The sequence below is a fragment of the Anas platyrhynchos genome, chromosome 5 (genome assembly GCF_047663525.1).
Source record: "Anas platyrhynchos isolate ZD024472 breed Pekin duck chromosome 5, IASCAAS_PekinDuck_T2T, whole genome shotgun sequence".
NCBI lineage: Eukaryota > Metazoa > Chordata > Aves > Anseriformes > Anatidae > Anas > Anas platyrhynchos.
The window spans coordinates 33,863,094-33,877,837 of record NC_092591.1 but is presented as its reverse complement, the minus strand read 5'-3'; the positions used below and the strand labels follow the sequence as shown (position 1 = coordinate 33,877,837).

Below are 14,744 nucleotides of genomic sequence, written 5' to 3'. Positions count from 1 at the left end.
TTGTAGAGGTGACCACAAATAGGAAGGACCAAGAATCCATCTGAAGAGAAGTCAAGCACAGGCTTTACTGGTTTGTATGCATGTGGTTGTGCCCCTAAACCTCGGGGTCTTCACACCCCGGATGGAGAAAGCCCTAAGCAACACGGCATGGTCTCACGGCTGCCCAGCCCTCAGCTGGTGGCCTGCACATCTCCAGAGGTCCTGTCCCACCTGAATTTTCCTGTGGGAACCTCTGGGTGCCTGCAGTTGGGCGTACAGATAAGGCAGCTAAGGAAACTGCCATGGCAACAAACTGGGTTTATGCTGGATGTTGCAGCTTCCTGCAAGGAGGAGAGTGCACGCAGTCTTGAGAGAAATATTCACAGAGCAAGATTAATAAAACCAGACTCATTTGAGCTTCGCTTTCAACCTGAAGAAAAAATTAATGGGTTATCATCTTGTTATAATGTTCATTTCTGCCTGTTTCCTTTTTTTTTTTTTTTTTAAGATAGAAGAAAGAAAATTACATGCAATCTTGCGAAAAGAGGATAATTGCATCCTCCCCCTTGGGTAGTCAGCCAAAATGGCTCCAGCTGATTCTCCCAGCTCGGGGGAAGGCGGCCACTCCACAGCCAACACCAACGGCACACGGCTCATTGCAGCCAGCCCCATGTTGTAAAACCTCTTCCTTAAATACTCGCCCTGTCATCCTCCTAAGTAAAAACACATGAGGCAAAAAGTCCCCAATGCTTCGGGGCCTGGTGGCTGCACCAGCACCTCTCGGGTTGGGCTGTGCTGCTCCTGCTGCCCATGGTGTGGCTGGTTCCTGCCACCCGGCCAGGGCCAGGACCAGGACCCCCGGGACCCTCCTTGGCCAGGAACAGCTCCTGGCTCGAGGCCATCTTCGTAGGTCAGCGATGCGCTGGCTTTTCCCTTTGGCGGCCGTGCCTCTCTTTCTCGCCCTATGAAAATCAAGTTTTCTTCCAAACATGAATGTGCCCCTTGTAAGCCGATCTGCAATATAATTATTTTCTCCCTTGCTCAGCAAAGTTTGCGAAACTGGACATTTTCCCTGTCAAAGCCAGACAATGAGGCCTTGTCTGCGCTGGAGCACGGTAGTAAACAATTCCCACTGAGGCTGCCACCAGTTCAGCTCACCCGATGGGAGCCCTTTATTGGAATTTCTTCCTGGAGACTGAGCCTCCCGGTTCTGCTCAGTGCCCCGTACGTCAGAGCCGCAAAACTTTTGTGGGGTGCGATTCTGCAGGAAGAGTTTTTGCGGTTTTGTGTTGTTTCTTTTTATTGCCATGGACATCCAAAAGCTGAGGAAGCAATTTTAAAGCTCCGCAAAGCAGTCCTGAGCTGAAAGTCTGCTTGTCTCATTTGTTAAAACCAAAGGCTCGCTGTAACCTAGAAGTGAAATTGCCAGCAGAAGAATAGGCGTTAATCATCACTCCTTGCAAAAGATTCGCAGGCACCTCCTTTTTCCCCTCACGCTTTTGCAGCCCGTCACCTGAACACAAGTTGTAACAAGAGCCCATCAGATCTACATCATTAAAAAAAAGAGAAGTGTCAAGATAACGAGCAGGAGAAGCCTATCTGTCATGCTATCCACCTCGTGCTATCCAACGCGTTTTCAAAGCTCGGCACTGCCAGTGCCTCAAGGCTGGGGCAGGGCCTGCTGAAGCTTCCTGATGGATGGAGAGCTGTGCCCCCGTGTGGAGAGGGCCACGGGCTCACCTGGCTGGGCACTGCACAGCTCTGTCTGTGCCAAGCAACGAGCGGCTTCTTCCTGTGGGAGGACTTGTCTTTAGCTGCTGTTTACCAGACGGCCGGTCACCATCCTTTGATTTCTCCTTCAGGATGAAAGCAATTTGTTGAGGAACGCCACGATCCCTAGAACCATCCCTGCCACAAGGAGATCCACGGCTGCGAAGGTGAGCCCAAAAGCAAGGTCCAGGGCAGGCACAACAGGGCAGGGGCTGGAGCAGGCTGCAGAGCTCTCAGGTGAAGCTCTGGCAGGATGTGGGAGCAGGGCTCCCTCACCTCACAAGCTGGGCTACGTGGAGGAATTTGCTTCTGGTTTTGAGTGAGTTGGCCCAAGTCAGGAGGAGCACCCATCTTTGGGGCTGGGAAGAGCTCCTGCAGCTCCAGTGGGGGGCTGGGGGCTGCAGCAGCCACACTGCCCTGATCTCCTCCCACACAGCCTCCCCTTTCTCTGGTCACTGCTGTCTTGAGAACACCCATCAAGCTGTTATGGTCCTGCTGATGGGCCTCCTGATAACCCCAGCAGTCAAATGCTTCAAATTAAACAAGTCTCAATCAGCTTTTCGAGATGGCCTTCTGCCATCACAAAAAGCCTGGGTCCCCCAAGGGCTGAAAACTCACTGAGCTATTCCAGAAGCCAGTGAGCTTTCATCACCCATCTCATCCTCCCATCTACCTTTCATTGTAGACTGGATCTGGAACAATTTAAAGGCAAACTCTGGCCCTTCTTTATTAAACAGGTGTTTTTTTTTGTGTGGATTTTTTTTTTAAACATTTCTTCCAGCAACAGCCACACACAACAGAACCCCAGATTCCACTCCCCATTCCTGCCTGCTTCTCCTGAGCACCTTCACCACCACACAAGATATTTCAAGGTCCTTCAGCACCTCAGGGCTGTGAAGTTATTTATACCTTTGCAGCGCTCAGGAGCCTCAACTGACTGGAGCCAGCTGCTAACGCAAGCCTGGCAGACCCACGCCACCCCGACCTTGCCCCAAAACTTTGTGCCCACGAAGAGCTACACACTGGGGTGCATGTGCTGCAGTTTGCAACCAGCAAGGATTTTGCCAGAGGAGTTGCTCAAGAAAAGCAGATGAGCGAGGCAAGTTTCTTCATACAGCTGCTGCCTAAGGAGTTAATCGAAACGGAAAACCACTAAATATGGTGCACAGCTCGTGTTTGTGTTGCATCTTTTTTTAGCTGCTCTTTAATTGCCTTGCTTCAGCCCACAAGGCACAGCGAGCTGCACTGCTTGCAAGGGGCACCCCTCCGTGTTGGATGGGGGAACTACATGGGCCCGAGGCCAGTGGAAAGGCAGGAGCCCTGCAGTGCTACACCCTCAGCCCCACCGCCATGGAAGTCAAAAAACACCTAGAAAAGCCTGACAGGAACATCTCCCTCCTCCTCCTCCCTGGAGCTGGCCCCAGCAGGGTGACACAGTTGAGGAGCCCTCGATACACTGCAATGCAAAGGAACCCAGCACCCATCATCACGGGACTCTCTTGGTAAGTTCTTTCCATTGCAAACATGATGGGTTAAACCTTACACTTACTTCCCTTTCTGTTCCAAAAAACAGCCCTACCCCCTCCTAAAATAAAGAGCCACAGAAAGATCTCGGTGAGGATATATGTATATACATAAATATATAACCAGTATATATATATATACATACACACTATATAAATATATACAGTATATATACACACTATTTAAATAGTGTATATATAAAGTGCATATATAACATTTTTTTAAATTAATTTTCCCATGAGATCTGTTCATCTTTAAAAATAAATATAAAAATTCTGCATCACCTTTTCCCCGGTCTATCACATACCCTTACTTGCTTGCTTCATTGTATTTAGTATTTTCTCAGGTCTGTAAGTCAAACTTGCTCATTTGTAGATGTTAAATATATATATATATTTATTTAGTCAAAAAGCATGTATCAGCGTGTCATCTCCCATTTAACAGAATATGGAAGTTGAGCAATAGCAGCGATAGGTGCTGATTTGTAGCAGGCATTTCATCTATTTCTTCTAAAAGATCTCCTCTGACACTTCACTTGGGGACAGATCTTCGGGCTCGCTCCCATGAGGACAGCTGTGTTGTACAACATCTCTAAAGGAAACAGATACAAAAGATTAATCTATATTTGGGGTTAGGGAGGGAACATGGAGGGTAATTTTATGGAGACAATCTTTGAGATTTTTTTTCTTTTATGCCGTGACCATATGTTAACCCCATTAACTCCATAAGCAGGCTTCCTGCTTTTCACCTGCATTTTGGTGAAAAGTCCCTTCATTAACTTTCCTGCATTTGGTTAAGTCAAAATCCTTCTTTACAACCACCAGCATGTCCTGCACACTGCTGAAGGCTAAACCAAAAGACTCATCTCTTCTGAGCTGATTACTTGAACCAAGAGAAACCAGTGCTTGTGTTACCAAAAATTCTGCCTCAGAGCGTACATTTGTCATGTGCTCAGGTACAGCGCTACATGCCACAAACAGCACCACCACAGAACTTCTCTTCCCTCTCCCTCCCTGTAATAAACTTTCAAAGCCAGTTTCTAGTTCAGCTTGATTGGTTTATTTTAGTTTTACACTTTGTCCCTCACATACAGTTATTTAAGAGTCTTGTACTGTTAGATTTCTACAAAAATATCCATTTTTCAAAAGCAGAAAAGAGGGAAAGATATATTTTAATATATAAAAGGAAAAAAGCTAAATCTGACATTTCATTATATTCTTAAAAACATTCCAGTCTATTTACAGATGTGTAAAAAAAACAAAGAAAATCTCCAGGTCTCTTGGTCTAGAGTGAGAATGTGCGCCTTGCAGGGGTTTCCTTCTCCTTATTCTCATATCTTTTCATTACATGTCACATTCTTGCATTATTGCCTCAAAGACAGCATACGCCATTGTTAAAAGGTTTATTTCAAACCAACATGAACATGAGGGAAGAGTTAAAAAAAGAAAAAAGACAGGGAAGTCATCATTTAAATTCTTAGCAAAATATTAAGCTGCAGCAAAGAGATGGTGGAACAAGGAGAAGCAGAAGCTGAGAGCATTTTGAACATACTTTGTCGCCTGGTAGAAGCCACCATCTAACCTTCTGGGAACTGCACCAGGTGCACCTTTTGCAGCCAAATGTGGGGTCTTAGTTCATTCAGTAATCACATTCAGGAACCAAAAACTTTTTACTGTCATCTTTTCACAATTCATTTTTATTGCAGTAAAAAGTCCTTACTCCCCCCCTGCCAAGCAGTAAAAACATCCAAGCATTTTCCATTACACTGATAATGGACAAAACACCCGCAATAGTAGAGCAGGTATCTTAGATAACATTTGAACAGCTTTCATGCTGCAGCTTTCTGTCTTACAGAAGTGTGCAAAGCACACGCCTTTTAAAAAGTATTCAGACACTGATTAGCATGATCCTGTAATTAAAATTAGCCACTTGGGACCGTTAAAGGATGAGGTGCAGAAAGGGAAGTCAGTGATTAGGGATTTGAAAGGAATCACAGCACTATTTTAGTTGCTGTTTAACACACAGGGGGCATAAAAACTCTTGGCAAAGCAAACTGCCATAGGTAAATTTAAAAAAAAAAAAAAAAAAAGCAACTGCAGCCTATTAGAAATGCTCAGAACCCAATTCCCAGGCAAATAAATTTAAGTCTAATATAGTGCTACTGAACTAATATAGTTACTCCAGACTTCCACTGATTTAAAATGAGTTAAAATCCTTTAATGATAAGCAAAATATGCATACATACATCTTCACATGCTAATTCCCTTTTCTAAGGCATTCAGTGACAACGGTAAGACCCTGCATGACTCTCAGGCTGACCTATATTCTCTCTTCCAAAGAATGAATATAGGGCTTGTATCAAATATTTCAATAGCAAATATGCAAACGGTAGTAAGTTATACGTAACTGCTTTAAAACACACCAGTTAGAGTGGCAAGGTGAAGACACCTTTTACACGTAGACTCCGTAGTAACTTCCTGCATACTTAACTATAGGGGCTTCTCTCCTCTGCAGCATAATTAAAAAAGAAAAATCATTAAAAAGACAAGGCAACACCCACAGAATACATATCCCTGGTGGACCTAACCTCGACACGGCTCCAGAAGTTGCAGCTCACTGAATAGGGCGTATGGTTGCACGGCGTGTACAGCAAACACTGCTACCTAACTGTGGAAGAACATCACTCAGCACCTGCACAACCTCAGTGCTGGACAGATGAAATTCCTGCATTAGTGCAGCACCAAAGATCAGGAACCCCAGCTGCAGCTGCTGGGACAGTAAGACAGGATTACATTCCTAAACATAAAGCAAAACGCACCATCTACCTCCCGCTTTCTGCATCGGTTTCATGGCCATGGTTTTTACCCTTTAGGAGCAGTGAAGAAGCCCCTCAAGCGCACCGTAATTCCTATTTACAAACTCGATAGGAAAAGATTGTGTATACACTCACTAACAAATCATCTCTCTTAAGCTGAAAATTTAATTTGTCAAGAAAACTATGAAAACAAAAATTGTGTACAAAAATATAAATATCTTTACAGTCTGCAGGCACTTCACATCCAACAGCTGAACAGTGAAGAGCATCTACAGGTTATTGAGTAAGCAGTGGCAGAGAAGAATAAAAAATACATCTTGTGATTCAATACTGCCCTATTTCCCTGGTAATGAGCATTTTTGTTGACTTTTTTTTTTTTTTTTTGCTATACACATCTTGTGCAAACGCAGTGAGAAACCTCTGAGTACCTTTCCTGAATTTATAAAGAAATGGAAGGTTTAGAAAGATATACACATATTTTCATATATACATTCACATATACACCTTGCTCATTTATTTTAGGCTACAACAGTCAGAAAGTGTTCTGTACTTTTATGAAACAACACTTTCTGTTAACATCCTATCCACCAAATACATCTTGAGAAACGACAGGAGGAATGAGGAAGAGAACTGTGAAAACGCTCAAGCTACTTCAGCAGTGTATTTAAAGGTGTAGCAAAGGGGGTGCCCACATTTTTTTCTACTCTCTGAGATTCTCCCTTACAGATGCCCTAACCATCAAAGGAGGGGTTACTTGAATAGGGCCATGAGGTAAAAGTGGTGGGGGGCTTTTCTGTATATTTTTTGTTTGTTTTCTGTTTACTTGTTTTAAAGTTCACATGCTATCCTAATTGCACTGGGAAATATCGTCTCCCCCATGCAGTGAGAGTTCTAGATGTTTATGACAATATTCTGTGCATAAGCTCCTAAAAGGAGTCTCTGCCAGAGAACTATCTAGCACCAAAGAACAGAAGCTTTTCACTTCAGCCCTCTGCAAAATCTCCAGTTTCCCTTCTGCTGCTCTAGGTAACAAATTTGAGAGTAACTGCAATCTCATTTCTGCACATTCATCAGATTCTGCAAAACTTTAGAAACAGCACATGTGAAACAATCCCATTTCTGCATAGATAGTTTGCCTGGTACAAAACCAAATGAACCTTATTTTTTTCCCTCAACAACAGACAGGAGCCTCTCTACTGGGAAAAAATAAATATCTGTCAATAAGCCTCGGTTTCTCAGTCCTTTTACAAACTATTTCCATGAAGGACCCAATTTTGGAAGGATACCATGTGCCCAGCAATGGTTATAGATCTTCCACGCTTTGTGAAGGAGAATACCCAGAATACAACAGTGAGGTAAAAATATGTCAACATGCTGAAAGTTTCATAGCACTTATTTCTCAATTTGGGGCCTGCCCTCGGATGAACAGAGTGCTGATGCCATACAGAAAACAAAGCGCTGCAGACAAGGGAGGTTGCCAGACTGAGACACTGGTTCACACCGGCTCCAGATCTCCATTCCAGTCTGATAAAACACACACACATTTATTTGCCTGCTGAGTTTGAAGGTAAGGTCCCAGTATTACTCAGCTTTGTGCCCACGGGTGCTAATGCAGGCATTACTTTGCTATCCTGTCCTTCTTGAACAGTTACAGAAGAAGTTTTTACCCCAGTGGGTGCCAGTTTTGCAACTATGGGCGCCAATAAGGGCATCACTTTAGTACTCTGCCCTTCTGAGTCCACTGGCAGACTCGCCACTTTTAAGCCAAGTGGTGCCAGCTTGGGCATGGGCCTCCACAAAGTGTCAGCGTTGCTAGCTTCTGGATTCGTTTTCATTTGCAAAACTGGAGGAGTCACACTGGTGGTCTCTGTAGTTTTGCTGTTCCCACCGCTGGCTATGGACAGATTGGGAAGCGGATCCTTCATTTCAGCACCTATCACTATCTTTAGAACATCTGCTTCGGATGAAGGCTCCCCAGAGTTCTTGTCTCCATCGGCAATATCATCATCTTCCAGGTGCAGCAGGAGAGGACTTAAAGAGCCACCACCCTCTGGAACTTCGGAAAGGTCCTTAAAACTGCCTCCCAAATGGCTGAACTGGAAGGAAGAACCATCTGCAGCAGAGAGATCACTGGCTGTTCCCCGGCGAGCTTCTGCATCTCCATGGGAGAAATCTGAGTTTAGAGTGCTGGGCAGCTCCGACATACCTGAAGCATCATCATTCAACTGCTGATTGAGGAAAGCGATCTCATTGAGCAGAGAAGTGAGGGTCTCATCAGTGTCATCACTCTCCTCAATGCTGCTCAGTAACTCACCTGTATCCAGTTCTGCCTCCTCCATTGCAGAAGCTACCTTCCTCAGTTCCATTTCTATCCTCGAATCTTTGAGCTGCAGCTTGCGGAATGGCAATTCTTTCATTTTTAATCTCTCTCCTCCAGGATCGCTGTCTTTCTTTCTGGCTTGGCTTCCTACAAACTCTCCAATGCAGAGCTTTTTGCCAAAGGACTCTGGGCGTTCCTTTGTACAAGACACGTTCTGGATCTGTGGAAAACCATCTTTATTTTCAAAGAAACCTTTGGTGGTACCTGTGGTACTTCTTCCATCTCCTCCACTGTCTCCAGGACACTGTTTGGCCTTTTCTTCCGAAAGGATGCTGTCACTCTTCCTACTTTCAAGAGGTGCTACTACCAAGGATTTCTCAGAAGCCTGAGTAGCTGCAGCTGTCATTGCATTAGAATTTTTGTTTCTGTTTGGGTTCAGATTCATACTTCCTTCAGCTGCCAGTGATGTTACATTAACAATCTTTGGCATCATGAATGAATCTTCACTTTCTGAAAAACCGAACAAAGCACAATCCATCAGAATCCATGCCAACTACAAGATAATTTCTAATTATATTTAACTTACTCACTTTTTACATCTTCCTCAAATAAGCCACTATTCACAATTTAAACCACTTGCACAGTTTTGGTCAAGTGAAGCCTTGAAACAATAAAAGTTTAATTTTCAACTTCAGACAAACAAACAAGAAACAACTCAGCCACCACCACACTTGACCAGTCCCTTTCTTCAGCAGGCTGGCACAAATGAAAGCAACTGCAATGCCTACAACTCTTACAGCGATTCACAAAGGAAAACAATGGTAATTTCCTCCCTCACCGTTTTCTCAGTTTACTTCTACACTTCTATTTTGAAATAGTGTTTTTGTGCACAATACCACAGTGGCATTTCATGGCCTACCACATGATTTACTTTTGCCTCACAGCAGTTTCTCATTTTTAACACTCAGATTTTTCCCCAGCCCCACATCTGAAGTTAACTCACATTTTTTTTTTGACAATTCATTATGCTGAAATGACTACAATGAAGCAGAACATGAACAGCTTTGTTCTAACACAGGGGATGACAAGCAGCAAGCGCAACACTGGCAGGAACCACTCCACACCTAGACCCAACATACAGTACTTGGTCTTGAACAACATCTTTGCTCTCAGATGCAACCTCCAACTGGCAGCAGGGGCAGCATGGTATGGGAAGAGATTGCACCAGAGAAAGAGCCTGGATGTAACAGGCATACATTTTTAACAGCCCCTTTACTATTCTTTTCCTGCAGCTTCCCCAGCAGGATGCATTAGACCATGCACACACTGCAGGCTATGCTCCCTCTTACTTTGTTGAGGGCAGGGAGGATTGGTTTTATATTCAGTCCCTTAAAGCCCTTCTGATCTGTTCAAAACATTGAATAGCGATTTTCTTTGAAAACCCAGACAGTGACACCTATCATTACTTCCTAATGAAAAAACAATTTAGCCTCATTTTTTGCAAGGGTAACCTTCCCTACATAAAAGCAAAAAGATCCACAAAAAACAAAACAAAACAAAACAAAACACAAAGAGCCTACCTGAATGGTGCTCTGTAGCTGACACTACTGTTGAGGGCACTGGGTTTCCAGCAACAGCTGACAGTGTAATAGGAATAGTAGAGTTGGTAAGAATTCCCTTTACTTGGACAGGAACTGTTGATCCTGGCAGCTGAATCATCACAGAAGCAATACCTTATCCAAAAAAAGGGGGAGGGGGATGGGGTGGAAACAAGATCCTTTCAGACACACAAGTCAAGCTTGGAAATAAAAGCCTTACAATTCTATGCAAGACTTGACACTGTAATACCACCTGAAAGTGGTAAAAAATAGAAATACAAAGTGGTTAGATAATTAAGAGATCTTCCCTATGTTCTTTCTCTTGGCTCGAGTTTCTTTAGAGTTCCCACCTCCTTCAGTAAAAACTGAACAGATTGTACTTACCTGTTGATAAACTGGCCATTTGACTTAATCATTTCAAGTTTCTTTTATCAATGAGGTTCTACCTCACTAGGTTTCAAAGAATGAAAAATTAAAAGAAAAACTAAAGAACAAGTTATTCTGTAAACTGTAAACATTAGTGAATAGCCCGGTATTTTCATTAGCATGTTCTCAATGATCATACCTGGCTGTGCTGTCACAGTGGTGGTGGCAGCTCGAGGCTTTAGCTCAGCCTGCAAGAGTGTGGAAGGAACAGCTGCTACCTGCCCTGGTACCAGGGGGCTCTTCAGCGTAAGCACCTGCCCCTGTGGAGTCATCACTAGGCTTGCAGCAGTCAGTGTGAGCGAGGGGGAGATGTCCTCTGTAAAAAAGAAACATGTAAATCAGCAATTTATTTTGGCATAGCACCCTTGATGGCAAACAACATCCTGCAATCCAGCATCAAGCACAGGTGTGCAAGATGCTCCGACTAAAAGGTTTGTGAGCCCAAGATATGAAAGCTGCTACAGAAGCTACACAGGCTTCAGGAACCTGATCTATGCAGCTAGAACCAGTCTGTACTGCCTTTTCATGCACTATAATATAATCTTAACCTTTCAGAGTGGCATCCTGATCAAATATCACAGCAGTCTTGGTGAAATTACAAGGGGACTTTGTTCAGTCAAAGAATGGAAAGAAATTTTCACACCACATCCAAATTCTGATGCCAAACTTCCCCTGGACTGGACAAAAACAAGGCTTGGGGAACCAAAACAATCAGTTGTTTATAAAAGCTGAAGACCACTTCAAGATCTATGATTACCAAAACAAATAAACATCACCAGATTGCTACAGAGTATTATAGTGGTAAAAATACGAAAGGTTGGATTTATGCAATTCTTTTGTGCCTTCCTAGGTAGGAAAAGTCTCTGTAAACATCAATTACTTCTCTGCAAATTCCCAGCACCAAAAATTTCTCAAGTGTCTGACAATTCTATCCTTTAATTTAAAAGCAAATCTTCTTCCACCTCTATAACCAGCTAAATCTACTCCAGCAGCTGCAGTATTCTCAGGGTTGAGCTTCCGTCTTTGAGTCAGCAGTAAAGAACCACCAATTCCTACAGGATTGCAGTGAAACTCCATGAGGCTGAAGACCAACTAAATAGCAACGCATTTTTCATCATTCTGAAAGCCGTGTTCATCTGAAGACCTCAGCGGTACTAGCCTCCTATATACTGAAAGCAAATGTTTTCCATACCTCTTGGATAGACACTTTCTGGTCCTTTACTTAATTCTACTTCAAGAGGTAAGCTGCCTGCAGAAGCAGTCTAACTGTTTTGCCCTCCCATGGGATGCTCCTGTAATGTCTTCTTTCCCTTTATATGAAAGGTACATCATTTTTAGCCCACCTGTGGCATGGCTTCCTTTTTTGGCAAGTATCAATGGCTTGCCTCTTCTATTTGTCATAGCCGCTTTGACCAGGTCTCTGGATTGAACACAAGATGCTTCTTGCTGTGTGGTAGCAGTTGAGGTTACAACAGATTCTGCTGGCTGTTTCTTCTTTTTTTGTGCTTCTACGGCTTTTTGTTTGGCGTACATATATTCTAGCTTCTTTAGGACAACCTCTTCTGTCTTCCCTACATAAAAATTATCATAGAATCATAGAAGTTGGAAGAGACCCACAAGGATCATCACATCAGTATTAATCTATCTTCAAAGCTAAAGAACCGAAAATCTCACATTGACACCATCCAACTACTTTACAGTAGAAAGCCCCCTCCTGTAAATAGCATACTTTAAAAAAAAAAAAAAGTATTTATTCCAAGACATTTTTTCCCTTCAGAAGCATCCATGCATTGAATAACTTAAACACAACTTTGATAAGCAAAAATCAGCTTAGAAGAGCACTAGTACTTATTGAAAATACCCACAGCTGTGGAGAAAAATCTCACATCTTTCCTAATGCTAACTGTTATTAACAGACAAAATGTTACTTTCGCGTTGTATGAAATTTCTTGGACTGATGAGCCCTGTTACTCCAATTACTTTTAAAGGAAAACTTGCCTACAGTTTACCACTATTTAACGTCACCATTTTTGTATCAAAACAAGATTTTACACATTGTATGTTTCCTGTAGATGCTCACAATTTGTTATGACTGAAGTTGAAATAGCTACACTGACTTGTTTCCTACTTAGAGTTCAGGCTCTAAGATGACAGCCTATCTTTAACTAAGTTTACCTTTACCTAACCTCCCAGAAAGCCAAAATAAATGTCACGTGGGTCTTCAAATCCCCCCATGAGCAGAAGCTCAGAATTTATCACAATTCTGTTTTGTGGACAGAGCTGCCTCCTACATCTGGACACTACTGGCCCTATTTTTCAGAAAAACAACACACACAGTTATTTGCAATGTTCATCAAAGAGTCAGAGGTTTTGAAACTGATCAAGAACATAACTGTACATACTTCTGAAGCACTGAGCAGAAAAGCTGTTTAAGGAAGTGACCAATGATGTAATGAAGTTTTTTCCTCACTAAAACGTACCCTACACACAGGAACCCAAGCCTGTGGTTTGCAGCACCGAGATCATTCTATGCTTCCTTTAGGCATACAGGAAAATAAAAGCATTTCTTATCAGCATGAGTGTATCGCTGAGTCAGAGCCTGGCAGGTCTTCATCTGGCGTCAAGAGTCTAAATTTTAAGTGAACATTAATGACTCACCCAGACCCACAGAAAATTACTCTCTCTCACCCTTGAAAGCCTTTTTATTTCATTATTCTAGCTAGTTTGTACCCAAAAAACAGTCTCACCTGAAAGCGTGGATACTTTCCGAATCAAAGTATCCTGTTTACGTGCCAGTAAATTCTTCTGTCCAGTAAGTTTATCTGCCTGATCGGTCAATGCCTGAATTTCATCAAATGCCTAAAAAAAAGTCAGGGAAATAATTTATAAACCAACAATACACAAAATAATAAAATACTTTTCCTTCCAAGAAATCTTTATGAAATTTATTTTCATTATCATGAGAAAGTAAGACTTTGAGAAAGGATGTGAAAAGCAGGCTGTGTAAATACAGATTTCCCTAAACACAGGCTGAAAAGTGATAAACATCTTGGTCATCCTTCCTCCAAAGTTCTGCTGTTTTAAAGAAAAAAAGTACTTTTATGCCACAATTTTAAGGTACAGCTGATAAGCATAATTATCCATCTACAACTGATGTTTTATTTCCTGTCATTTGCATCTTTACAATTAAGTATTTTATGCATGTCAGTATAATACTTAGTGAAATGTTATCTTCTCCTGCATTAACCAAGATGTCTTCTGCATATTTCAAAACTGCCTGGATTTACGCAGTAAACCACTGGGGAATTAAGATGTAAACTTCCATGGATAAATTCACAAAGGATACAAGGAGAGGGCTAATCTGAACACATGCATCTGTGGCACCAAGATTAAGCTTTTGAGAATACAAGTTGTTTCATGTGTTGTTTTATTCTACAGTCCTGTAAAGGTGCCTGAAGTTCTCTGCTGAATATCACACACTCACTCAAAGACTTCAGACCACTGACTACTGCAGGCTGCACAGCATCACAGAAGGTGAAAGGGAGATGAGAGGCTCTTCCCTGTGACAGTGACTTGAAGAGCTGAAGGAGAGAAGCTGGCAGTGTCCACCCCCAGTGTTGAGGTAATTGCTGGAGAGAGGGCAGGATGGAAGCTGGTGACTTCTGAGTGGGGGGCATGAATCCAGGATACCGTGGAGCAACTGCCAAAGCTGATCCAGCCCTCTGACTAATAGCCCCTGCTCCTAACTCCATGTGGGTACACACAATGCTGCTAGGGAAAACCTGGACAGTACCAGAAGTGACCACAGAGCTCTGGGGGCAGCAGGCAAGGGTGTGGGAACCCAGGTGGAGTTCTCTTTAATCCTGCCAGTAAGCAGAAAGGCTGTGGGGAGGAGAGCACTGATGGTACAAATCAGTAACTGCCTTCAGAACTGGTGCTAGCAAAAGGGTTTTGGCACAGAATCACAGAATCACAGAATTTCTAGGTAGGAAGAGACCTCAAGATCATCGAGTCCAACCTCTAACCTAACACAAACAGTCCCCACTAAACCATATCCCTAAGCTCTACATCTAAACATCTTTTAAAGACTTCCAGGGATGGTGACTCCACCACTTCCCTGGGCAGCCTGTTCCAATGTCTAACAACCCTTAAGCATCTGTGACTATGGAACCCAGCTGCTTGGAATAAACAGGATCTGCCTCACTAAGGGGCACAAATACATTTTTGCCAGCAGAATGGCTGAACTAATAAGGAGGGTTTTAATCTGCAAATGATAGGGTAAACAGCAAATAACTAGCAGCCCTGTGCGTCA

The 14,744-nt window shown here is 42.9% G+C and overlaps 1 protein-coding gene and 1 long non-coding RNA gene across 11 annotated transcripts in view; one reads left to right on the top strand and one right to left on the bottom strand.

Annotated features, from left to right (window-relative positions):
- The first annotated feature begins 468 nt into the window (after positions 1-468).
- On the top strand, positions 469-14,188 carry LOC140002639 (uncharacterized). The gene is made up of 3 exons (XR_011809674.1): positions 469-1,916; positions 2,531-3,251; positions 13,871-14,188. It is a non-coding gene; the product is annotated as an uncharacterized lncRNA (long non-coding RNA).
- The window catches only part of MGA (MAX dimerization protein MGA), a 64,623-nt gene continuing 53,540 nt past the window's right edge, over positions 3,662-14,744 (bottom strand). For 7 of the 10 annotated variants that reach the window (XM_027457477.3, XM_072038754.1, XM_027457478.3 and 4 more), the window contains 5 exons: positions 13,180-13,291; positions 11,776-12,003; positions 10,572-10,748; positions 9,989-10,141; positions 4,310-8,918 (listed from right to left, as the gene is read on the bottom strand). In XM_027457477.3, the coding sequence (XP_027313278.1) occupies positions 7,633-8,918; positions 9,989-10,141; positions 10,572-10,748; positions 11,776-12,003; positions 13,180-13,291 (1,956 nt within the window). In that variant the 3' untranslated portion in view covers positions 4,310-7,632. Of the gene's footprint in view, positions 3,865-4,309; positions 8,919-9,988; positions 10,142-10,571; positions 10,749-11,775; positions 12,004-13,179; positions 13,292-14,744 lie in introns of those variants that run through there. The other 3 variants (XM_072038758.1, XM_072038755.1, XR_011809673.1) reach the window with 3 other exon arrangements.